Source organism: Geotrypetes seraphini, chromosome 1, assembly GCF_902459505.1.
Source record: "Geotrypetes seraphini chromosome 1, aGeoSer1.1, whole genome shotgun sequence".
Taxonomy (NCBI): domain Eukaryota; kingdom Metazoa; phylum Chordata; class Amphibia; order Gymnophiona; family Dermophiidae; genus Geotrypetes; species Geotrypetes seraphini.
The window spans coordinates 17,492,501-17,517,151 of NC_047084.1; the positions used below are offsets into that span (position 1 = coordinate 17,492,501).

General features: G+C 43.0%; 1 protein-coding gene across 2 annotated transcripts in view; it reads right to left on the bottom strand.

Annotated features, from left to right (window-relative positions):
- VCAN (versican) overlaps positions 1 to 24,651 on the bottom strand; it is a 249,752-nt gene that overhangs the window by 203,545 nt on the left and 21,556 nt on the right. For both annotated transcript variants that reach the window (XM_033923290.1, XM_033923357.1), the window contains exons 3-5: positions 14,024 to 14,404; positions 6,762 to 6,936; positions 5,610 to 5,737 (exon numbers count right to left, since the gene is read on the bottom strand). In XM_033923290.1, coding sequence (XP_033779181.1) covers positions 5,610 to 5,737; positions 6,762 to 6,936; positions 14,024 to 14,404 — 684 coding nt within the window. The remainder of the gene's footprint in view (positions 1 to 5,609; positions 5,738 to 6,761; positions 6,937 to 14,023; positions 14,405 to 24,651) is intronic.

Genomic DNA, 24,651 nt, shown 5'->3' on the forward strand with positions numbered 1-24,651 from the left:
GTATTTCACTGCCACAAATGTGCATCATATGCAATTCATGATCTTCTCCCTGAATACTGTGAAGAACTTGGAATCACTAAGCTATAATTTCCTGTTCAATGGTTGTTTCCTTTTCTTTCTGCTAGGGAGAATTTTGTTAGAGGAAGAAATACAAAATGTGTTCCATCTTTCGAAGCAACAAAGCCACTACAGTATTTCTTTTCTTATTCTTACAAAGATGTTTTCTTAGAGCACAGTGTGGGTTTGTGGCAGCAAATAATCTGCCAAATTGGCATTGTTCTAATTCTACATATAACTGGCCATTCAAGGTCATATGTATGTTCTATGACAGTTATACATTCAAGAGCCTATTTTGAAAATACATGTATAACTTTGGAATGGCAGTTACACTTCTCCCTCCGAATCCGCAGGTTTAGTACTCGCGGATTCAGTTATTTGTGTTTTTTTGCCCCGGACTTCCCCCTAGTTTTTATGGGTGAATCAATGTGTCCCGGACCTCCCCACACCTTACCTGTTGGTCTAGCAGTGACGCAGGGCAGGAGCGATCTTCCTACGCTCCTGCCCCGTGCAGAGCTGTCATCAAAAATGGCTACCGTGAGCTCCTGTGGTCTCACAAGACTACAACGGGAACTCACGGCAGCCATTTTTTATGATGGCTCTGCAAGAGGCAGGAGCGTAGGAAGATCGCTCCTGCCCCATGTCACCGCTAGACCACCAGGTAAGGTCTGGGGAGGTCCAGGAGGCAGGAGGGAGGCGGGGGTAGGTCAGAGTCGGACCTAAAAGTTATTCACAGGCCGGCTCTGCCCCTAACCCCTGTGTATACGGAGGGAGAAGTGTATACGTTTAGGGGCAATATTCAAAGCTATTTAACTGGTCAGAAATAGATCCTTGTTATTAAATAGCCTGCTCAAGGTTAACCGCTAATTTTTTGCAGCACTTACCTCCTTTTATAAAGCCACACTAGCTGCTGCCATGTGGCTAAAGCCTTGAAGCCCTTTAAATCTCTATGGACTTTGGGGTAGTTACCATAGTGGCAGATATAAATTCTCAAAACTGACACATTTTGATCACTAAATTGAAAATAAAATAATTTTCCCTACCTTTGTTGTCTGGTGACTTTTTTTTTTTTTTTTCATCCTTTTCCAGTCTCTGGTTGCACTTCCTTCTATCTGTGCTCTTAACTGTGTTCCATAGCCTTCTTATTCATTGACTGTTTTTCTCTCTTCACTTTCTGCCCTGCATCCATCTTTGGCATTAACTTTTAACATTCAACTTTTCTCCATTTTTCTGCTTCTCAAAATCTACTTTCCTACCTTCGCTTCCTATCTCTCTCCTTTCCCATGGTCTGCATCTCTCCTTCCCTCCCTGTTTCCATGGTCTGAGATCTCTCTCTTCCCTCTCTCCTCCCAGTGGTCCAATGTCTCTCTCCTCACTTTCCCCCTTCCCACAGTCTGGCATCTCTCCTCCCCTTCCTACAGTCTGGCATCTCTCTCTCCCTACCTTCCCTTCCATTCCCTAATCTGGCATCTCTCTTCCCTCCAACACATCATCCCTCCTTCCCTCCACCCCACCCTTCCCCTCAACTCATAGCCAAGGTTCTCTCACTTCTCCAGGCCCCGACCCTTTAATCTCCCTCCCAACCCCATGATCCTCCCCATCCCCCCACCCACCATGGGTCTACCGAGTAATCTGGTGGTCCAGCGGGAGTCTTTGTGGCAAGAACACAGCCCTCTCATTCCTGTCTCCTCACAGCTGCTTTCTAAAATGGTTGCTGCGACTTCTCGAGGCAGCTCGCGGTACTACAGGAAAGTCACAAGCAGCTGCGAGAGGTTGGGGCAGCTAGTTTAGAAGGCAGCCACGAGGAAGCAGGAGCGAGAGGACCATGCTCCTGTCACAAAGACCCCTAGAGGGGCCCGGGGGGGGGATGGATCCTGTGGTTGGGAGAAAGATTAAAGGTTTGGGGCCAGGAAAGCGATTCCTTGAGGCATCCTTGAAGCCTTTGCTAGGCTGACAGAAAGAGAAAGTTGCATCAGCAGCAGCGGGACAGCCTAGCAAAGGCTCTGAGGCTGCCTCATGGAATCACTAAAGTACTGTGAGCTGCCACTGCTAGTCCGGAAGGACTGGCAAAAGGGAGATATGCAACAGCAGAAGGAGGGTGGGAGATTTACCATGCACTCCTTGACAATGGTGTGCATACCCCCTGGGATATGCATACCTTGTGTTGAGAATCTCTGCTATAGCACGCAGGTCACACCCAGATTTGGATGCTGTACTTAGGGTCATAAAATACCAGGGAGATGCACTCAAACTGAGCACCAAGAATTACACCCGGTTTCAGCAAGTGTAAGCTCCAGTGCCCAAATTTGGGCACCATAACTGTCACTCAATTCTGTTCTATACTAGGTGTTCAACTTTGAGGGCCCATGTGAGAGAGTAAGGGGTTCTCTCTCACTAGTGTTACCCTTTCACCGGACAAGAGGGAGAGCTGGACCATTAGTGAGGAAACTACAGGGTCCAGGATGCACTGAACTCTATAGCTCAGAGATAAACCCTCATCCAGCAGGAGGCTCTAAACTGCTGGAACAGGCTACCCTGCTGAGTCATTGGATGGGATAGGACTCAGGCAGGGAGAGATTCATATGCCCAGTCTGGGATCATTCAGAGAGATCCCCGTGGAAGAGAGAACTTTCAGAAAGAGACTTCCCTGAGTCTCAGAATTGAATTACTTCCCTAGCCATGGGTTAAGGGGAACCCTGGGAAGATAAGTCTGGAAAGGACTGTTTGAAAGAACTGATATTGTGAGACTGTTGATACTTGGCTGGCTGAGGTAAGCCCTACTTATTATTCTGAGAATTGTGGAATATGTTCATAGGTCTGACTGGGACTGTTTATTTGAACAGAGTAACTACTTCCCCTAAGCCTGTGAGGGAACAGGCTCAAAAGAGTATATAAATAAAAGTCTTTCCTTATATCTTCCTTAAGAGTCTATGTTGTTTTTGAGTGCATGTGTGTAGGGCTCCAGGAAAGTCTGGACTGGGCTCTGCTACAGCCCATTATAGAATAGCATTGAGTGCCAGTTTTTTGTGATGATTTTTGATTGCTGTTTACTAGATCTAGCCCACAATTTATAAAATACACACATAAATTGCCACTCTGCTCACATTGTGCCCAAGCTCCATCTCTGAGCATGGCTACTTTAAAAATATGATCCTATTGCACATAACTTTATGCAAGATATATCTTTAAAAGAGGTGGTTATTTTAGAAACTCTATTGCTAGGAGTCAGCATGCCACTTTGAACCTGAAGCCAACATGGTAGGAGCAAAAAGGATAGCACAACAAAGAAAAATGGGGAGACCCAATGATCCACAGTGAAAACAATCAACCGATGAACCAGGGGGAGGGTATGGGGAGAGATTCAGGCCAGGAGGATCAGGAAGCAGATTGGTTCCAGGGAGGATGGCATGAGTGGGAGATCTGGATTGAAGAGAGGGATCAGGGAGTAGATCAAAATCAGAAGGAGGCTTATCAGGAGGATCAGGCAGGAAAGGAGACAGATCCAGGAGGTGTGTTGAGGAATCAGAGCTGTCAGGTAGTTAGGGTTACCGGATTTTTCCAAAGGAAAATCCAGACCCATTGCCACGCCCCCAGGCCTACCTAGTTCCGCCCACATACCGCCCAGTTCCACCCTAGCCCCAGCCCCTTAACCTGTTTGTGCATTGAGACGGCATCCTTGCATGCACGGATACGACACGATGACATCACACATGTGCGTGTGACATCAACACGTTGCATTCGCGCATTCGCGGGTGCCATTCCGATGTCAGAAACTTTTCAAAACCCGGATGGTTTTGAAAAGCCATCTGACCTCCCAGACATGTCCTCAAAAGGATGACATGTCTGGGAAAATCCAGGACGTCTGGTAACCCTACAGGCAGTAACCCAGAAGTTTTGCGAATCCTGGCTGACATTCAGTGCCAGCACCCACATATCTAAATGACCAAAATTAGGACAGCCTTTTATGTGGTCTTATTTAGTCATTATTTATTCACTATGTGGCAACATCACTGCATATGACTGGTGCCCACATACCTCCTGGCTCCTCCCTGAATCTGCCCTCCACTGCTGAGATGTATGTTATGTAGTTAGCACCAGTATTCTGCAGCACTTCCTGGTTAAGTGCAACTGAATATTGGCGGCCAACCTGCTGAGCAAAGTTTAACCTTACAAGAGCTTCTCCTGTCTGGTTAAATCATGTTGCATATCAACCCTTTTAATCTTCAACTACGTGACTTTTAAAGGTAAGGTAGTTGCTGGTTCTGGGTATTAGAGCTACTTTACTAAGCCAGATTTTCTGAGTGTTTATGTAATTTGGGTACTGGATCTCTCCCCCCTCCCCCACCTCTCCAATCCCTACTACCTGGGCCCTTTCAATCCTAGTTATATCACGGGATCACATGGAAATTAGAAAACTTTCCAGCAGTTGCATAATATAAATTCTAAAAACATAGATCTGATAAAATTGAAGAAATTTGAGAAAATATTTCTTCAATTTTATCAGATCTATGTTTTTAGAATTTATATTATGCAACTGCTGGAAAATTACTTCTTTGTTCCTGGATTTGGGGGAGGGGGAGGTAGGGGGTTGGAGGGAGGGTATGTTGGGAGGGGGGTCTGTCGGGGGATAGGGGAAGGGGTACCTTTACAACCCGAGAGGACATCAGAGTCCAGTCCTCTTTGGGGGGTCCCTATCTTGTATAATTTCAATTCTTGTCAGCCATTTTGCATTTGTTGGTTTGTGGTTCTTTCTTGTTAATAAAAACAGATTTAAACATAAAATACATTTCTCAGGATATATGAGGAAGGACTTTTGGGTGTCACCATTTGGGCATTGCTATTTCATTGCTACAATTAGGGTGCTGGAATTTTGGATGCCTAAATGGCGGCATCTAAATGTTCTCTACTTCTCCCCCCTTCCCCCATGCACTGGCCTCTGGTATTAGCCCCCCTCCCCCCTCTTACTACGCCACTGCTTTACTGCACTTTCTGTTAGCCTATTTTTCATATCCTATGTCTGCATTACAACTTAATGCCCTTTAGCAAATGGACCCCTTAGGAACATACTGTAGATTTAGGTGACAGCTTTTATCGAATATTAAATCCTGATCTTCTAAAAGGCAGCACCAAATTTATGTATGCATTTTTTTTAACAGAAAATGTATGTTATAGCTAAAGTTATGGTATGGATATAAAATGTTTTTGAACAGAGGCACTATACAATGAAAAGCGTCTGTTTGTTTTAGACTTTCTTATCATGTATAGGGACATTTCAGAAAAGCAACTTTCCAATGAGTGTCATTGCTGCTAATTATAGCATTTGCAGATCTGAGTGACCATTTGCAAACCTTATAACCTCCGCATTTGGCTTCACACAAGACCTACTGCACCACATAAGTACAGGTTCATTTGACCCAATGTGGTGTTTTTATATAGAAAGCAAAATAACCAGAGTACATTATATATACAGTTTCTCTCTCCATGCTCAGCACTGTTCCAGATTTGCAGTCCATTCTCTTCCATGACATTGTACAGACATTGAGATCTCTTACCTTCCAACTGATCCACAAAACAGTAGGCATCATATGTTTCATGGGGGGGCTGATTTCCATATGTTCTGATTCCTTCCACTCCCTTCTTATCTCCATAGCAATTTTCTCTGGGATTTTGGATCGGATATCTGATGCAAGTAGAAATGGTTATACTTTAAGAAGTGTTGTTTTGCTGCTGCCATGTATGAACAGATTTCTGCCGAGTCAATATAAATTTTAGGCAGGTCAAACATCCGTGAGCAGTTTAGCTTATTCAAAAACTGAATCCTCTGCACGTCACTTTGGCTGTGCTTCTCAAGCTGGTCCTGAATTATCCCCTCCCCCACAGGATAACCACAATGAATATGCATGAGATACATTCGCATACAATGGAGGCAGTGCACACCAGTCTGTCTCATACATGTTTGCTGTGGATTTCCTCAAAACCAGAATGGTAGGGATTCCATCAGGACCAGTGTAAGGAGCAATGCTTTATTGGACCAATAGAAAAATCCTAAACAGAGAAAGGTCCCGATGCTGTAATCGGTGCTGTTGTCCGCGGCATCTTTAAAAGCAGCCGCCGATCGCTTGTCAATCGCGTGTTGGTGCCGGGTACAGAATCGTGCCTCCGGCAAAGATAGGCACCACAAATATAGGCCAGGGTTTTTCTGGCCTACATTTCCGGCGCCTACTTATGATGTAAATCGCGCCTCCATCAGCGCTTTAGACCATCTAATGCCACTTCCGATATTACGCAGCCTAAAGTGCCTACAGAGGCGCGGTTCCAGTGCTGATATTTTTGGTGCCCTGAAACTCAGTTAAAAACGTAGTATCAATAGCACTTTTTACTGAGTTTGGGTGCCCACCAGAGCCTAAAAACCAACATCATTTAGAGAATCCAGGCCAAAGTGCCTCTACCAGGGACAGAAAAATTATCTGTTTATAATATGTAAACTGCTTTGGTTGTACCATAGAAAGGAGGTATATCAAATGCCTAACCAATAACATATAATTGTGTATGAGTTTTTAATTCAAACAAATAAAATACCCTTCCAAGAGGATTATATATACTGAAACACAGCAAGATGAAACAGAAAGACCTAATCACGGGCTGGCATCACATGCCCTGCAAGCTTCGACAGAAACTACTGTGATATAGCTTGGATTTCTCACCTCACGCTTTGATCAGAGAGCCAGCCAGCATCACACTGTTCAAATCCATCCAAATATGCAGCGGACAGCTGCTCAGGGGTAGCGATGGTGGCACCGTTATCCAGGCAAGCCTGCTTAGCCTGCACAAAATTCAAGGCATACTTGTTGGTCGGTCCACGATAGTGAAACACAACACCTGCAAGGACAGCAAACCCTTTCTTACTTCATTAAAGCACATGAAACTGAAGCAGCTAGAAAAGGTATCTTCCTACACAATCTACTAAATTATTCTATAACAGATCGCCATATTTTAGATGCCTACTTTACATGGGCATTCTATTATAATATTTATGAGCATTAGTGTATTTATAGAATATCTGCCTGACAGCGACGTAGCACGGAAAGGAGGCACCCAGGGCAGTGGCGCCCAGTATCACTGTGTTAGATGCTCCCCCACACTCTTCCCCACTTCCTCCCCAACTGCTCCCTCCACCCACCCCCGCTTACCTCTTCAAATTTTTGCTGCCAACAAGCAGCATCTCCTACCTGCTTTTCAAACTAGCCTCAGCTCTCCCCCTGATGTCACTTCCTGGTCCCGTAACCAGGAAGTGATGTCAAGAGAGCTGAGGCTTGCACGAGGAGTAGAGCAGCAGGTAGGAGATGCTGCTCGCTGATGGCAGATATTTGAAGAGGTGGGTGGGCAGAAAGGAGAAGAGATGCTGATGCACCAGCCAGATGGCAGCTGGGATGGTCTGCCCCCTCCCCTTACTACACTACTGCTGCCTGATATTAGCCAGCCAAGAACAGCTCCCAGCCAGCTAAGCCGGCTAACTACCGATATTCGCAGGAGATAGCTGGCTATCTCCTGCTGACTATCTCGCTTAGCAGATCACCTGAGACTGCAGCATAGTCAGTCACCGCCAATATTCATCAGCTCACCAGCTAAATCTAGTGACTAGACAGACATACCTAAAAAGCAGATCTATCTTTGGCTGTTAGGCCTTAGCTGGCCAGCCACTGAATATCAGTTTGGCTAGCTAAGTCTGCAGCACCAAAACTGGAAATTCAATGCCAGATACCGCCCTGGCACTGAATATCTACTTTCGCCGCCAACCACAGGAGGTAGGCAGGATGCCTTCCACAGTCTGAAAATTGGGCTTTGTTAGCCTAAGTCCACATCTATGCACCTATATTAGGCACGTGCATTACAACAGGTCTATGGCTGGCATCTTACCATCTAAATACGACATTTGCATTCAGTATTATATATTCTGCCCATGTCCCTCCCCTGTGAATACCCTCTTGCATTTGCACATTAAGTTATTTTACCACATAAATGGCACTTAAATTTAAGCAACCTGTTATAGGATGAGGGAAAAAGATCTTTAACTCCAAAGTTAAATGTGTATGAGTGAAAGCGGATACAGTACCATGAATAGGGGAGTATGTGGTGCAGTGGTTAGAGCTACAACCTCAGCACCCTGAGGTTATGGGTTCAAATCCCTTGTGATCCTGGGCAAGTCACTTAGGCCCAAATTCTGTAACCGGCACCTATTTTGGGGACGTCAACTAGATAGGCGCCTATCTAAATTGATTAACAAGCTCAATTAAGCTTGTTAATCAGCAATAATTAAAATTTAGGCGCCTATCAAGAAAGCGCAATTCTGCAATAAGGCGCCTCTAAGAATTTAGGCGGCCTTAAAAAAAATAGGTGCTATGCACGTTAGGCATGGGCGTGGCTACATGTTAGGCGCCTTGTTGCAGAATCACTGCTCTTAAGCATGCTCAAACGCTCACATAGGCGCCTAACCTTTAGTTGTGCCTAGAGCTGGCCTATTTATTGGGTGCCTCCAAAATAGGCCAGCGTGATTCATTAAACAGTACCTAATTTTACTTGAATCACGCTGAACAGTGCCTTTAATCCCCTCATTACCCTAGGTACACTAGATAGAGTTTAAGCCCAACAGGACAGATAGGGAAATATGATAAATGTAAACCACTTAGGATATAAGTGGTATATAAATAATAAAATAAATAATAATAAATAAATATTCAAACACAAAACTACCTATGCATTGTCTAGATGGAAAATTGGGTTGTTTGCTAGTACAGTGGTACTCAAACCAGCCACTTAGGTTTTAAGGATATCGCTAATGAATATGTATGAGACAGATTTGCATGTCTGTCGCCTCCATTACATGCAAATCTCCCTCCTACATATTCATTAGGGATATCCTGAAAACCTGTCTGGCTGGTGGTCCGCCAGGACAGATTTGAGAATCACTGTACTAGTAAATCTCTGTTCAAACTCATACATTCAGGTGATGTAAACAGGCTATAAAGTTAAGCATAATGAAGGTAATTTTACAATTCTTGTAGGAAGTAAAAACAGCATTTAACACACAGAAATAAATAATTATAAATTTAAAGACAAGTAAATGTACATAAAATCAGTGGCTGCCAATGCATACCATATACTTTTAAGCAATATGAGTGGTAATTTCTAAGACATCAATGTGAAATGTCAAAAAAAAAAAAAAAAAAATGCCGATTTTAGAAAGGCTCACAACAAGATCCAAACAGTGGTCTGGTCAAGCCTAGGGTTACCAGACTTCCGGATTTCCTCGGTCATGTCTTCCTTTTGAGGACATGTCCTGGGGTCCGGACGGCTTTTCAAAAACCTGGCACTTTGTCCGGGTTTTGAAAAGCTTCCCAAAAAATTGCTGTTGGGCAGGAAGGCATCTGCGAATGCGCGGTTGCCCTCCTGCCTGACGAGAGCAGGCAGTTGGGGCGGAGCTAGGGTAGGATTGGGGGCGGGACTGGGGCGTAATAGGGCAGGGATGGGTGGAACTGGGCAGGCCCGGGGCGGGTCTAGGTGTACGGATTTTGGAAAATCTGGTAACCCTAGTCAAGCTCATGCAGTTCAACATGTAAATGATAAAGGGGGTGGCAAATTATATATTGCTTTTCCTGTGTGGTTTACACAGTCAATGTGGTTTACATATTTTAGACAGGTACTTATTTTGTACTTGGGGCAATGACGTGTTAGGTGACTTGCCCAGGGTCACAGGGAGCTGCAGTAGGAATTGAGCTCACAACCTCAGGGTGCTGAGGCAGCTGCTCTAACCACTAGGCCACGCCTGACCCCCCCCCCCTCCCCGAGGCACAGCAATTCTCTCTGCACAAATTCACACCTAAATGTGTATACATATTTTATAAAATACCTATGTGTATTGAAACTCTTTCATGCTCCACCTCAGGAAAGCCTATGCATAGTGTGCAAATGTATGCACCATCATATCGGCCTACGTCCCTGAATAAGTGTATTTGATCTACTTTTAGGACTCCACAAGCATTCTGAAACTTTCTGCTACATGTCGTAACCTCCCGTATGGTGCATTCAACAGTGTCTACAAATGAGTCACCTCACCTCTGTTAAAGACCTGAGCTTTGTTAAGATGTCAGTGACCACTAGTGAAGCCTTATTAAAGTGAGCTGTGTTTGATATTTTTTGCATATTTTATTAGGGGCCACTGAAAAGTTCAAGAATAGAATGATGTGGAGCTATGAAACTTACAAGTTATTCCACACTTTTCTTGACACTTTTTGTTTAATTTCGTATCTAGACAGCTGACCCGTACAACTCTTTCTCTTCAATAACAGTTCCCTTCAGCTGTTAACCACTATCTTTCACCTCTGTTAAGTTCAATCAATTTGTACCATTTTTTAATCTTTGTAAACTGCATAGAACTTCACGGTCCTGCGGTATATAAACTATTATTATTATTATTATCTAGGGAAAAAAAAGTGTCAATAACTGTGGAATAACTTGTAAGTTTCATGGCTCCATATCATTCTCTTCTTGGTTGGGCTGAGAGCTTTTCTCAGTGGCCCCTCATATCCTGTATTATCAGGAAATCAATGGAATATTATATCTTGGCAGCCATGGATGGCCAAAAATGGCTGCTGGGGCATCAAAAAGTATGTGATATGATAAATGCAATTATCATTGGTCATCTTTTCAACTCCCCAATTCAACCTAATGTCTCATTTCATTGTTCCTCTTCCATCTCTCCTCCTTCTTTCCCACCATCATCCTCCCCTATAAAAATGTTACATTTATGGGTTTTTTATTTTTAGCACTACAATTGTACCACCAAACCTATGCCAGATATACCCTAATGGCCATCATTTTTAGAAGTTTTCACCTTAATGAGATGATGCATACCCATGAGATGCAACATTTAGTCATTGGTATTATTTAGGATGAACTACAAGAGTTCTTTGTTCACTTGACTTTGATCTAAAAATCAATCTGAATGGATTCTATTTAGAGCTTAAAGCCAATCCACTTTCTAGGGAAGAGCTGATGGACATAAAAGAGTCCCAGAAATGAATGAAGGGGTGACATCAGTATTTATATGTACAGAAAGCTACAATAATTAGCAGACCCCATGGGGCTAAGGAGATTAAAGTGCAGTGCTTTGATTGTTTCAGATACACTGCAAAGTGGAGGAGGGAAAAAACGAGACAAAAAAAAATTCTCCACTCAACCACTCAACTTTGTTTTATTATTTTCTGAAACCATTATTTTCATTTTAAGGAAAAAAAAATCTGTAGAGCAAAAGGAAGAACTCAAGTAATTGCAAAACAAGCAACAGCAGTTGGAAGCTTTCAAGCGAAATCTTGGCAACTGCAATACCTGTAATTATAGGAAGATGTATAGCCTGTAGGCAAATACTGCCAAGAAGTCTTTTATTCCATTTTTTAAAAAATGGTTAAAAAAAAGTTCAGAATAAAAAAAAAGAATAAACTTAAGCAATTTCCTTAAAACTAAAAAAGTGAAATTCAAGGGCCTACACTGTAAGTAGACGCGGCTTCTAAGCTTATGGTGGCAAGGGATCTCCCTGCCGCGATAAGTTTAGTAGCTGCAGCTGTGGCTGCCATTCCTCCCCCACACACCTGAATAAATGCGGCAGGAGGGATGCCCAATTCCTCCTGCCCGGAACACCCCATCCACACCCACTCTGAACGAACGTGGCAGGAGGGATGTCCAATCCCTCCTGCTCAGAACACGCCCCACACCGCTGAACGAATGCGGCAGGAGGGATGCCCAATCCTCCCTATCCCCCCATGAACAAATGTAACAGGAGGGATGCCCAATCCCTCCTGCCCAGAACACCCCCCATCAAACCCCAAACAGACGCGGTAGGAGGGATGCCCAATCCCTCCTGCCCGGAACACTCCCCCACCTCCCCAAACAACAGCGGCAGGAGGGTGCCCAATCCCTTCTACCCCCTAAATGAAACCGGCAGGAGGGTGCCCAATCCCTCCTGCTGGAACCCCCCTCCATGGACCCCCGAACTCCTCCTAATCCCCCCTCCCCAGACACCCTCTCTAATCTGAAACGATGGCTGGCTGGGTCTTCCCTCCATCTGTCCAGTAGGCCAGAAAGAAATAGTGATGAGGGGTGCTTTTGTGTGATTAAACATTTTAATTTATGTGCAGCCCTCCCTGGCAGGTCCAGCACATTTCTGTCTCAGTCAAGCCCCAGACCTAGGGTCTCTCCCTCCAGCCTCCCACTCCAAGGTCCAGCACATCTTTCTCCCTCCAGCCCCCGCACCTCAGAGTTCCCCCAAATTTCTCTCTCTTTTTCTCTTTTCTTTTACCCCCTTCTGCCCCTATCTCTCTCTCTTGTATTTTTTCTTTCCCCAACACCTCATCTTGCCTCACTCTCCTTCTCCCTGCCCCTCGCAGCTCTCAGAACTTGCCTTGAATGCTGTAGTAAAAGCATGCTGCTTCTCAACCAGCCCAGAGCCTCTCTCTGTAGTATCCTGCCTCCTCTGATAGAACTTCCTGTTTTTTCTTCTGCATTGTTATTGATTGAATATAAGTACTTATTTTGATTATTAATGTTTGTATAAATCTTGGCACTTTGTATTAGTTTTGGAAAATTAATTAATAAAGATTTTTTTTTAAAAAGAACTTCCTGTTTCTGATGTTACAGAGACAAGCATCGAGCCAGGTAAGAAACAGGTTACTTTCACTGAAATGTTAAAGGCAAGTTCTAAGGGCCATGAGGAGCAGGGAGAAGGAGAGGGAGCATGCAGAGGAGAGGAGGCTGCTGGAGTGTGGAGAGAGGTAAGAAGAGGTACTGTGAGAAAGAGGAAACGAGAGATATGCAGGCCATGGGGTGGGGAGATGCTGCAGGAGTGTAGGTAAATGCCGGAAGGCGAAAGAATGAGATGCCAGACTACGAGAGGGGGGAGGAAAAGGAGCAGATTAATTTCATTATTTTTTAAATACAAGTTAAATTGTTAATACATTAATTGTATTAATAACACATTAAATGTGCACCCCTAAGCTATAGATCAGGGGTAGGGAACTCCGGTCCTCGAGAGCCGTATTCCAGTCAGGTTTTCAGGATTTCCCCAATGAATATGTATGAGATCTATTTCCATGTACTGCTTTCAATGTATATTCATTGGGGAAATCCTGAAAACCCAACTGGAATACGACTCTCGAGGACCGGAGTTCCATACCCCTGCTATAGATAGATACACTTCCTTTAAACTATATATATAAGTGTATTTTCCTGGAACTTCTCCTCTGTGTACCAAGTAAGATGTAACTGAAATTGCTGTTACCCATTAAGCCTCAGATTGTTATGTGATCGGTCAGAGAATTTTTTTTTTTTTATAAATCTTTATTAAGAAACATAAGAAACGCCTTCACCGGATCCAATCATTTTATACTTTAACATTACTTATTATATCATCAAATTATAGCTCTCATCAAATATCTCCCCTCCCTTATATCCAACAATTAATCATAAGCTGAAGAAATCATAAAATATTCCCACCCTCCCATCCCACCCTAGACATGTATGAACAAAAGGGAATTAATGAAGGGAATTACTTCAGCTTGTCTGCAGTGTTCTTTGCTCACATGTTTAAAGACAATAGACTGTTTTCAGTCCAATTCTTTATATGCGAGGTTGCAAATCATTGGACCCCTGAGGAAGGCGTGTTCGCCGAAACACGAACCATGTAGGGTCCAGTTGGATTTTTATCACAGTATTTTTTATCATTGTACATTTTTAATTGAATTTTCATGGTTTTATATGTCAGCGTTTAATAAATTATCTCCAGAATATCTGTATTCATAGTTTTTGGTTTTGTTTTCATCGGTGGATTGTTTTCATTGTGGATCATTGGGTCTCCTCATTTTTTTTAATTTCAGTTACTGCCAACAATCTGAGTATATTAAAAATTAAGGCTTACCAGTCACATCCAATGAGACTATGTCTTGGATGTCTTCAATCCCATACATAACCTCACAGCGATAAACACCTGCATCACTAGTTCGCAATTTGACAATGGTGAGTGATGCATCGCCAATGTCTTCTGGATGGCTGGGGACGGATACCCTGTTTATATAATTTGAGCCTCTTTTGATGGCACCTTCTTGAGCTACCACCACAATGGTTTCTTTCAAGTCTTTGCCATCTCGGTCTTGTTCAATTTTTGTCCATTTGATTCGAAGATATTCCTTTGAACTGTTCGAGCTGGGCGGTGAAAGAGTAGGCATTGTAGAAAAGAAGCATGGTAGAGTTACTCTGCCAGACAGAGACCCCCTAATCGGGGGGCTTTTTTCCACTTTAACTACAAAAAGAACAGACAAAAAAGAAATATTAATAAATTCTGGATAACACTCAATATTTCAACAACAACAAAAAAAAAACCATACATTTGCACCTTAAGAGGCAGCCATGGGGATAATCAATAATTCATGTCAATGACAGTTTGTTAATTCTCTTTATGTTTATTCATGAACAATATATACTTGTTGTCTTTTCATTCTCTTTCTAGTCACTTATTTTTTAAAATTATTTCCTTTCTGACCTCAGGATTCAACGTATTGCTGAGTAGGTACAGAACATGGGCCATCCCTTTCTGGTTCCTGGTTAGCTGCTTTTTAGTATATGTTTATGTCTGCTTCTATAGCACACTGCTTCCACTCTGCAATATTGTTAAGTAAAGGGTAGCTTTATTTTATGTGGTTTGACTAGGTGCTCCATCTGATGAGAGGCCTTGTGCCTGCTTTCATGGTGCTCCAGCTATTAAAATCCATTATGTGTGCTCTAATAGAGTTATAAAAGTTCCTTTGTTTCTTCTTCCAACAGAGAAAAGTCACAAGATTGCTATAAAATAAATCAAATTGTGGTTTGCTTTTTTTAATAATTATTTCACTACTGGTGGAGCTTCTTGTGAATTACTTATCAGTATGAGAGTAGAGTCACTAAGGGCTCCTTTTACTATGGTGAGCTAGCATTTTTAGCGTACGCACGAAATTACCACGCGCTAAACCGCATGTAATGCTAGCATTAAGGTCTAGCACACGTGGCAATTTAGCGCGCGCTATTCCGCGCATTAAGGCTCTAACGCACCTTAGTAAAAGGAGCCCTAAGGGAATCTTTTACTAAAGATTAAACATTTTAAAAAAACATTTCTTTTAATTCTCTTTTGGAGAAGGAATACCCCAAAACAATCATATTTATTGATCCTCACTAGAGTCTACAGAGGATTTCCCCACTTAACACAACTAACGTTTTTTTTTTTTTTAAGTGTGTATGAATGTATATAAGTATAGATCTATCCTATAATTTGATGGAGTTCGTGTGCCTTTCTTTTAAATCTGTGGTTTTATTGTAAACTGCTGAGAACTGTCGTAAGATTTGGTGGTCCAACAATTGAAGATGCATTAGCAATTGTTGTGGAATGAAATAGCTGACGCAAATCTGGTACTACTATACATTTTTCTGTATTAACCTGCAGTTCTCTCTGCGATAGATTGATAAAGGGATGCTGGCTCAGTTATGCCCACCAGCTGAATATGTAACATGTTTATCTTTCTCATTTTTCTCTAATTATATCGTATTTGATTAAGTATGTAACGTTGCAATCCACTTTGAATAAAAGTGGAGTATAAATAATAATATACAATTGTATGGTCTGTTTAAGTGCCTTGGATTATCACAATACAAACTCTGAAACTCACATGACCTCTTTTATCAAGCTAGGCTAGAGCTTTTTAGCGTGGGCCGGTGTGGTAAACGCTCCGATACTCAAAGAATTCATGTGAGCATTGGAGCTAAAAACCTCTAGCGCAGTTTGATAAAGGGCATGGGAGGGGGGCAGGAGACAGTATTTTGTTCTGTGTTCTGTAAGTCACAGGTAACTGGTTCTGTCAAACTGTGAACAGAATGCCTGTGAGAAATAGAATGCTTTTAATTGAGCCTTAAATTTTGAAAACTAACCTTCGCTGTGAAGGTAGTGTGGTAAAGAGTTCCAGAGTATAGGTGCCATAACTGAGAAAGAACAATTCCTGTGGACATCAAGAAATAGTTGTCTGAATGATGGGACAGTTAGCAATTGTTGTGAGGATCGGAGGGCTCTCTATGGAGAATAATAAACTTAAAAAACTGAATAGGAATGAAGAAAGACCGCATTTAAGGATCTGGTAAGAAAGAATATTGCATTTGAAAGGAATACGGTATGAAATGGGCTTTCTGAACATTGTCCTTCATGAAACCAGCTAAAAGTATGCATGATATTCCACAATGTACATTTGTTAGCTCCATCCAGAGGAGGCATTCCTAAAGGTATGTTGCAGGTGGGGTCCAAATAGAAATGGATGTACATTATGAGGCTCATTTTCAAATCACTTAGGTTTCTATGGTACTTTGTGTGTCTAAGTGCTCTGAAAATGAGCCCCTATATATGCTTTCCCTTTGAACTCTGGTACAAAAATCTACAGGTAAAATATAACCACAATTTTGCACCAACTTGATCAAAACGTAAATCAACCTACATACACATTACACATCACTTGATCATGTTATTAGCCACAGAGGAGTACAGCTTATGTAAGACCTCTTCCAGACTGTGACGATCATTTTAGAACAGCTGCACACCATTTTCATGCGTAAATAGCATACATAGGCAATTTTTTATGAACATTTGAATCCAAAACAGAAGTCAATGTCAGAATAGAGGTTTGGGGAGGGAATGACTACCATACAATTTCTTATATCCCACAAAATTTCTACAAGGACTCAATGCGGCTTACAATAAGATTTTGCAGAGATTCCAGAGCAATTAAAGTAAGATTCAGGATCTACAATTGGATGGTAATCAAGAGAAAGACAAAGAGAAGAGATATGTCTATAACGTTTTCCTAAGTGACAGTAGGTTGAGTTCTGCCGCAGATATAGTGGTAGACTATTCTAGGTTTTGGGGCCCTGAAATTCGAAGGTAGTTTCAAATAGGTTTTTTCCGATGGACTTGTTGGGGAGCAGGAAATGTCAGTTTAAAGTGTTGTGCTGTTTTAGAGATGTAAAATGAACAAGTAACTTTAGTGTCAGATATTAGTCCTTGAGAGTTTTCTCCATATAAAGCTTTATGGACCACACAAGCAATCTTGATGAGAAGAGATAAGGTGGTTTGGAAGGTACAGAAAGCGAATAGGTAAAGGGATAAAGAAAGTGGGGTCTTTGGAGGGGGGCAGAAATGGTAGCTTTGTAATATGGTGAAGTTTTAATGCTTGTGTTTAGTACCGGATTCATATACTTGAGATTCATTAGCAGCAAAGGATGAAGACAAGCAGACCCCTCCTTTCTTCTTTTTATACAAAGGATACCTCAAACAACAGACCCTGGCCTTACCCAGGTATCAGGACTACCTGCCGGCTGCATTCCCCTTAGGAGAGACCTGTCATATAAACCCAGGGATGCCAGAAGAGATCATGAGAATGCACTCAACAAAACTCCACTGACCAAGCTAATAGTCCCAGCCAACACAATTCCTGGACAGCAGCACTGCCATTTCAGCCTAAGGCAGTGGTCTCAAACTCAAACCCTTTGCAGGGCCACATTTTGGAGTTGTAGGTACTTGGAGGGCCTCAGAAAAATCAGTTAATGTCTTATTAAAGAAATTACAATTTTACATGAGGTAAAACTCTTTATAGCTTATAAATCTTTTCTTTTGGCTAAGTCTTAATAATAATATTGTAATTTATAGCTAAAGAGACACATGATCAAGAAACTGTTTTATTTTACTTTTGTGATTATGATAAACATACCGAGGGCCTCAAAATAGTACCTGGTGGGCTGCGAGTTTGAGACTACTGGCCTAAGGGGCATGCAGTTCATTGAAGTAGGGAGGAATGGCCCCACAAAACAGAATCAGTTCAAGTGGGCATACAAAGGGTTTCCACTGGAGGTAGAAAAACACCCAGGAAAACTCACTATCTAGTTCCCTTGAGTCGGAGACCACCAGCCTCCTGTGAAAAACCACAGATATTCAGATCAGTACCCCTCAGATCAGGCTAACTTGGCAGGACACTCTTAAAAGGACAAACAGCCAACCTAATTGTGAAAGAATCTAGCAGACAGAATCTAGGCCCAGCATACCCCTATGAGAGGCTTGTAGGAACAGAGAGAGGAACCTTAGAATGGGCCTCTAAAGGCCATGTAATGTTGGGTAGACACCACCTCTACTTGAATTTGACCCACAAATGCCTATATTGTACCATGAAGGTATGGGAAAAACTGGAAAATCTAACCCTCAGAATGCAGCAGTCCAGGCCATAAAAGGCGCTTGCAGGAAAAATAGCCATTGCCCAGACTAAGCCCAAATGTGTAACGGCCTATCCCTGTGTAGGCGAGAAATTACCCTGCACTCACACCATTATTAGCCAGAAACGTTGCTTCAAGCAGGAAGGAGATTGCCATACCTGCTGGCGGTTCCCAAAGATTACACTACTAGATCCTCAGAAGCCCTCGAATTCTCATACTATGTCTCTCATATTCTCATATGTCTCTCCAAAGGAGTCCCCACTAGTGTCTTCTATTAAAGGCAAATGCTAGATCAAGAAGATCTTTATTTAGTCATATCAGAAATAAAGACTATGGATCTCCAGGGCCCGCAGTCAATTGCTGTTAGAACCAGTCTTAGCTAAGTATTATGAAGTAAAACAGAACAATAGTAAATATAGTAAAAAAGAACAAAAATAAAAAGTAGTCATTAAAAAATTTACAAATCATGAAAAAGAGAAGTAATTGAATCAATGATAGCCCGCAGGCAGGCCAATAGCTAAGACTGGTTCTAACAGCAATTGACTGCAGGCCATGGAGATCCATAGTCTCTATTTCTGATATGACTAAATAAAGATCTTCTTGATCTAGCATTTGCCTTTAATATTAGACACTAGTGGGTACTCTCAAAAGAAGTCGCCTTGTACCAGCATAAAGGCAAGGAATCCATCACTGAGATAGCAGAGCCAACACAGGAGCTTAGCTGTGCCTGGAACCAGACCTAGCCACACTTACAGGCAGTGGTGTAATAAGGGGAGGGCGAGGATGCAGTCCGCCCCAGGCCTCATCGTGCATGGGGCACCGGCACACCCCCTCTTCTCCTCTCCCCCTTCTCCCTTTCTACTCCTCCCCTTGCCCCGCACGCGCCCTTTCCCTTTCCCCATATCTTTTTCACTTCAGCGTGAGCAGCCACCAACTTGCTGTCAGCATCAGGTTCAGTGCTCTCTCTGACGTCACTTCCGGGACCCACACCTAGGAAGTGACATCAGAGGGGTGAGGGAAGAGGGGAGGGGTGCCACCACCCTGGGCGGCTCTCACCCTCGCTACACCACTGCTTGCAGGCTACACTGAACAACAGATAAAAACCAGGAGCAGGAGAGAAACCATCCATCTGTCTGCAGAGAAAGAGAATACTGGCTGACCAGTGAGCATACCATCCTATATAGGACAGAGCTCAGCTTGTAAGTTCATTAATGTCTTTGTTTTTAGGAACATTTAAATAGGTTGGATTTTCCCTTTTTAACTGTATATCGCTTTGAATTACGATATTACGATTGAATCAAAATTGTAATAAAATTTGAAACTTGAAACCTACTGGTGGGTGGACACAACCCAATCATCCCTGAATTCATCTGTTGCTGATGACAAGGAAATACCTTTTTTAGACCACCAAAAAGCCCTCCCAGAGGGGTCTGTGATGGCGGGAGCATACTGGGGTGAGAGTGGGGGCACAGGCCTGCTTTGGTTTATCTTCTGGGGTGAGAGGGGGGGCTTTGGACTGACAGGGGAGGAGGTTTGAAATCATGGCAGTGGTCAGGACCTGGCCAGAAATCCTTTTGCAAATTCCAGCTGGGACCTGCATAAATGTCTTATTCAGGTCCTGACTGAATATCAGCTTGGTCCTGCACAAGCTCCGATAGCTTCCGTAGCAAAAATTAGCCCCAGGTATTCAGTGTTGGTGCCCAGATGTAACCTGGCACTGAATATCTAGAGCAGGGGTGTCCAACCTGCGGCCCGAGGGCCGCATGTGGCCCTGTGAAATATTTTGTGCGGCCCCAAGGGCGTTGCAGTGTTTTCTTCTGCTTTCCACGGGTGCTTACCATCTTGCCAGCTCCCTCCTCTGTCTTGCTGCAGCATTTGCATGTTTGTACGGCCCCAGAAACATTTTTTTCGGCCAATGCAGCCCAGGGAAGCCATAAGGTTGGACACCCCTGATCTAGAGGTAATTCTGCCCACAGTGGCCTTTTATTAGAAAAGGTACCATTTCAAGTTTTAAATAAACATAAATGTTAAATAAATGGTGTTAAAAAAACCCCACTGGCTGAATATCAACTGGTTGGTGCACTAATAGAAATTACAGTTAAACTCTAAGATTACAGAATTAGGAAGTTAAAGTATAATGAGTCCAGGTATACCACATTTTTTAAAAATTTGTAAGATGGAGATTTGATACCTCAGAATATGGCATTTGTTGATTGTAAGAAAAGCCATCCTACCTGAAAGAACAAGCCTGGGGCTTTGGCTTTTGAGGTAATAAAAGAACTCCCAACAAAACCTTTACTGTTCCTACCAGACGGTTTGTGGTCTGGGCTGCTAAACTAATGAGACAATACATAAACCAGGCATAAATTGCTACAGGATCAACTATGTCTAATATTGACACAATAAATTATATAAAACCCAGCCAATTTGATTTGAAGAACCACTGTTTGGTTTTGACATTTTACAATTCACAGGTCAGAGGCAGATAAATATAAAGCATCTACTGAGGGGATTTGTTATCGTTTAACAGACGTGAGAGCCAGATGCTCTAAAATCGCCTTTAAAATCCTGTGGGACGCTGTGGTGCCGGTAAATTGTCCAACTTGACAATGGCGATCGATGTTCAAACAATTTTGCATGCAAATGAGTTTCACAGAGGCCTGCTGTAATCCCATCCAATCAGTCATAACAGAAAGCAACTGACAAGCGCAGCATGGCTATGTCGCAGGGAAGCTTGAGTATCAACCATAGGCATGACTTTTTGTAGCACATCATTGGTGCGCATCATAAGAAGGGAGGGGTGGAGGACTAATAAGACCTATCCCACAAATAAGCCCTAGCATGATTTTTTAAAGATGCTCCTAATATAAACCATACAGTGAAAATAAGCCCTAGTTAAGATCGATCCCCCAAAGCCACCCCGACACTCCCTTACTCCATCTCTGACACTAGTGCTGCCCAATTTGCCAATCATCTCTCCCTTCCTCTCCTCCACCCCAATTCTTCCTCTTTTGTTTCTTCCCCCCCTCCTCGTGTGCAGCATTTTTCCTCTCCTCTCACCCATCCCCTTGTGCAGCAGCTCTGAGGCCTCCAAAAACAGCGGTAGCACTCTGAATGGGCTGCTTCGTGTCTTTCCCCGCCAGGGCCGGGTTTTCCCTCTGCAGCATCTTTCTATCCTTCCCGCACATCCTTTGCAGCGGAACCCCCAACGACCCTCCCACTGTAAGCCTGACATACCTCCACTCCAAAGCCTCCAAAACAGAAGCGGTGCCACGTCACTTCCGCTGGTTTTGGAGGCCTCGGAGCTGCTGCACAAGGGGATTGGGTGAGAGGCGAGGAAAGATGCTGCACATGGGAGGGGGGGGAGAGAAACGAAAGAGGAAGAATTGGGGTGGAGGAGAGGAAGGGGAGATGATTGTTGTACATGGAAAAAATAAAAATTAATATTCTCGAAAATAAGCCCTAGTGTGTTTTTTGGAGCACAAATTAATATAAGACCATGTCTTATTTTCAGGGAAACACGCTATATGCTTTTTTTTCCTACACTTCGTCGGTGGGACATATGCAATCAGCAGCCCCCAAATGCACCTTTAACATATATGCATGAAACATGTCTTTTAACACAGGTGCATGAGGTGCACCTTTAACATGAGTATATTATGTTTCCCAAAAGCATTTTTATGAATTTCCACATGCAATCAGTAGCCCAGACTTGCCAATATATGCTACTAATACATGTGTGTTTCAGTGCTACTGGCACCTCCTGACCTGTTGCTAAATTTGGATCATTAAGGAATGGGGACTTGTATACGGTGGCAAGTCTAATGAGCGCAAGATAAACGTGCGCAGACAAATGCGTGAAGACAACTCAGTGCATGACAATTGAGCGAAAAGTCAAGTGAGCACAAAGACAAATTAGCAATGGACAACAGAGCCAAGACAAACAAGCGCAGACAAAATCACGCGGACAAATGAGTGCAAAGACAAATGGGAGCAGACAAATGAGCGCAAAGATAACAAAGCAACATATCTGCACCAAGCTAGCGTCTTTGTGCTTGGTTTCCCTGCTCAGAAGAGCCCGCCCTCCCTTCGCTAGCGTCTTTGTGATTGGTTTCCCTTCGATAGCGTCTTTTTGATTGGTTACATTTGCTCCTTTTATACTTGCTCCAAACAGTCCACCATCCTTTCGCTGCCTGACTGTGCCCGTTATATAACTTGCTATATACCGTTATATAACTTGCTATATAACTGGTATTTCTCTTTCGTGGATTTCACTCACCTTTGGTGAGAGCAACCTTACTTTTGTCTTGCGCGCATCTGACTATGAACCCTTGTATACTACCATTTTGTGGCTTTGGCATTACCAAGCTGACATTCAAAGTGGTGGGCACTGAAGGATTAAGTGACTTGTCCAGTGTCACAAGGAGCAGCATTGGGATTTGATCTCACAACCTCTGAGTGCAGAGGCATCAGCTCTACCAGTGAGCCACACCTTCCCCTGTGCTTCATTTTGTGCATCATCTGGGCACTGATTGAAGTGCTCATTTTGATATTGATGAGCTCGTTGAAATCCATTTACATACAATTATCGGAGGCTGCTACAAACCACAGAAAAGACTGCAATTAGCCATTTTGGGCATTGATAGCTGAAATATGTTGAAGCTAAACTGGTTAAAACTGGTTTTGTGTCAATAATTAAACACACAGTTTTGAGCATATGGGTCTTAAAGGTCTCCTTAAAAACCACAAATACTTCCCTGCCAGGATGAATGAGTGAATGTCTGAAATAGTTCAAGTGATGTGGTATAAAACATATATACCTTGGATACTCCCTCACAGCTACTACGTCTTCTAGCTAGACTTGGAACCTCTTCTGAAGAGCAGAACAAATTATAAGCCAAACCTTTCCAACCTACTTTAACTATGGGGGTCTTTTACTAAAGTGCACTAAGGTTTTGCACTTAGCGTGCTTTAACAGCAAAAATTAAATGCATTAAATTCAAAAGCTGTGCTGTAATTGTCGGGAGGATGCCCGGCATTTCCTCAGTAATTACGCACTGAGCACTACTCTAGTACGTGTAAACCTGTTTGCAATTAGCGTGGATGCACCGAGCACCTTCCTTTGAGGAGGCACTAAGTGAACTGTGCTCCCTGCAAAAGGGATAGCACGCATGTGGACTGTAGCATGCAGTTCACGCCCATTCTCCGCCCATGACATGCCTTGTTCCCACACCCGAACCTAACATGCAGTTAAAGTGAAAATTAGCAGCCGCAAACTGCCAGGCCCTGTGGTAACAGTTGTGCAGAAGTGGTCAACATGCTAGTTTGTGCATTATCCCCTGGATTTTATATGGGTTACCCAAAGTTAATTAGCTCTTTTCCTGACCTCCCAAAAAGCTCAGAATGGTTCACGAAGGTACATTCATAATAATTTCCATAGACAATACAGCATAAAATTACAATCATAAAGTGACAATCATAATCTTACAATAAACAAAAATTTAAAACAAATCCTTACAGCTTTATAAAAAAAAACAAAAAAAAAAACCCATCTAATAATCTAATGGTAAACAAAATTCAAAACAAATAAGTTTTCATAGCCTTTCAAAACAATAATAACCCATCTAATGACCTTATAACAGAAGAGACCTTGTTCCAGAGCTTTGTTAAGTGCAGTTTCTAAATAAAACAATCTTGCTGAGGGCACACAAAAATGCCTTTCATTTTGTGATTGTAAAGAGAATGCAGGAATATATATATATCTCAGAAACTGCCAATATATCCTGGGATCATTGGTAGTAATCCTTAAAAATACTTCACTTCCTAATAGGAAACCAATGTACAGAGGCCAGCTCAGGAGAAACAGGGTCATGGGTGCTGAGCAAGAGTAGGAGGCACCCAGGGAGGTGGTGCCCCCCCCCGCCCCCCTCCAGCCCTCTTCTCCGCCCCCGACATCTTCCCAGTCCGCCCTGCTGCGTACACCCCACAATACCTCTTTAGTTTTTCTACACCGCGAGCAGCATCTCCAACCTGCTGCCTGGGCCAGCCTTAGCTGACCCTCTGATGTCACATCCTGGTCCTGCAACTAGGAAGTGACTTCAGAGGGAGAGCCGAGGCCAGAGCGAGCAAAAAGTTAAAGAAGTACAGAAATGCGGAGAGGAGAAGAAGTGTCAGCGCCCCCAAGACAGCACCTAGAGCTACCCCCCTTACTATGCCACTGTACACATTGGAATCGAAACAGACTTTTGCCAGACAATCACACAAATAACACAT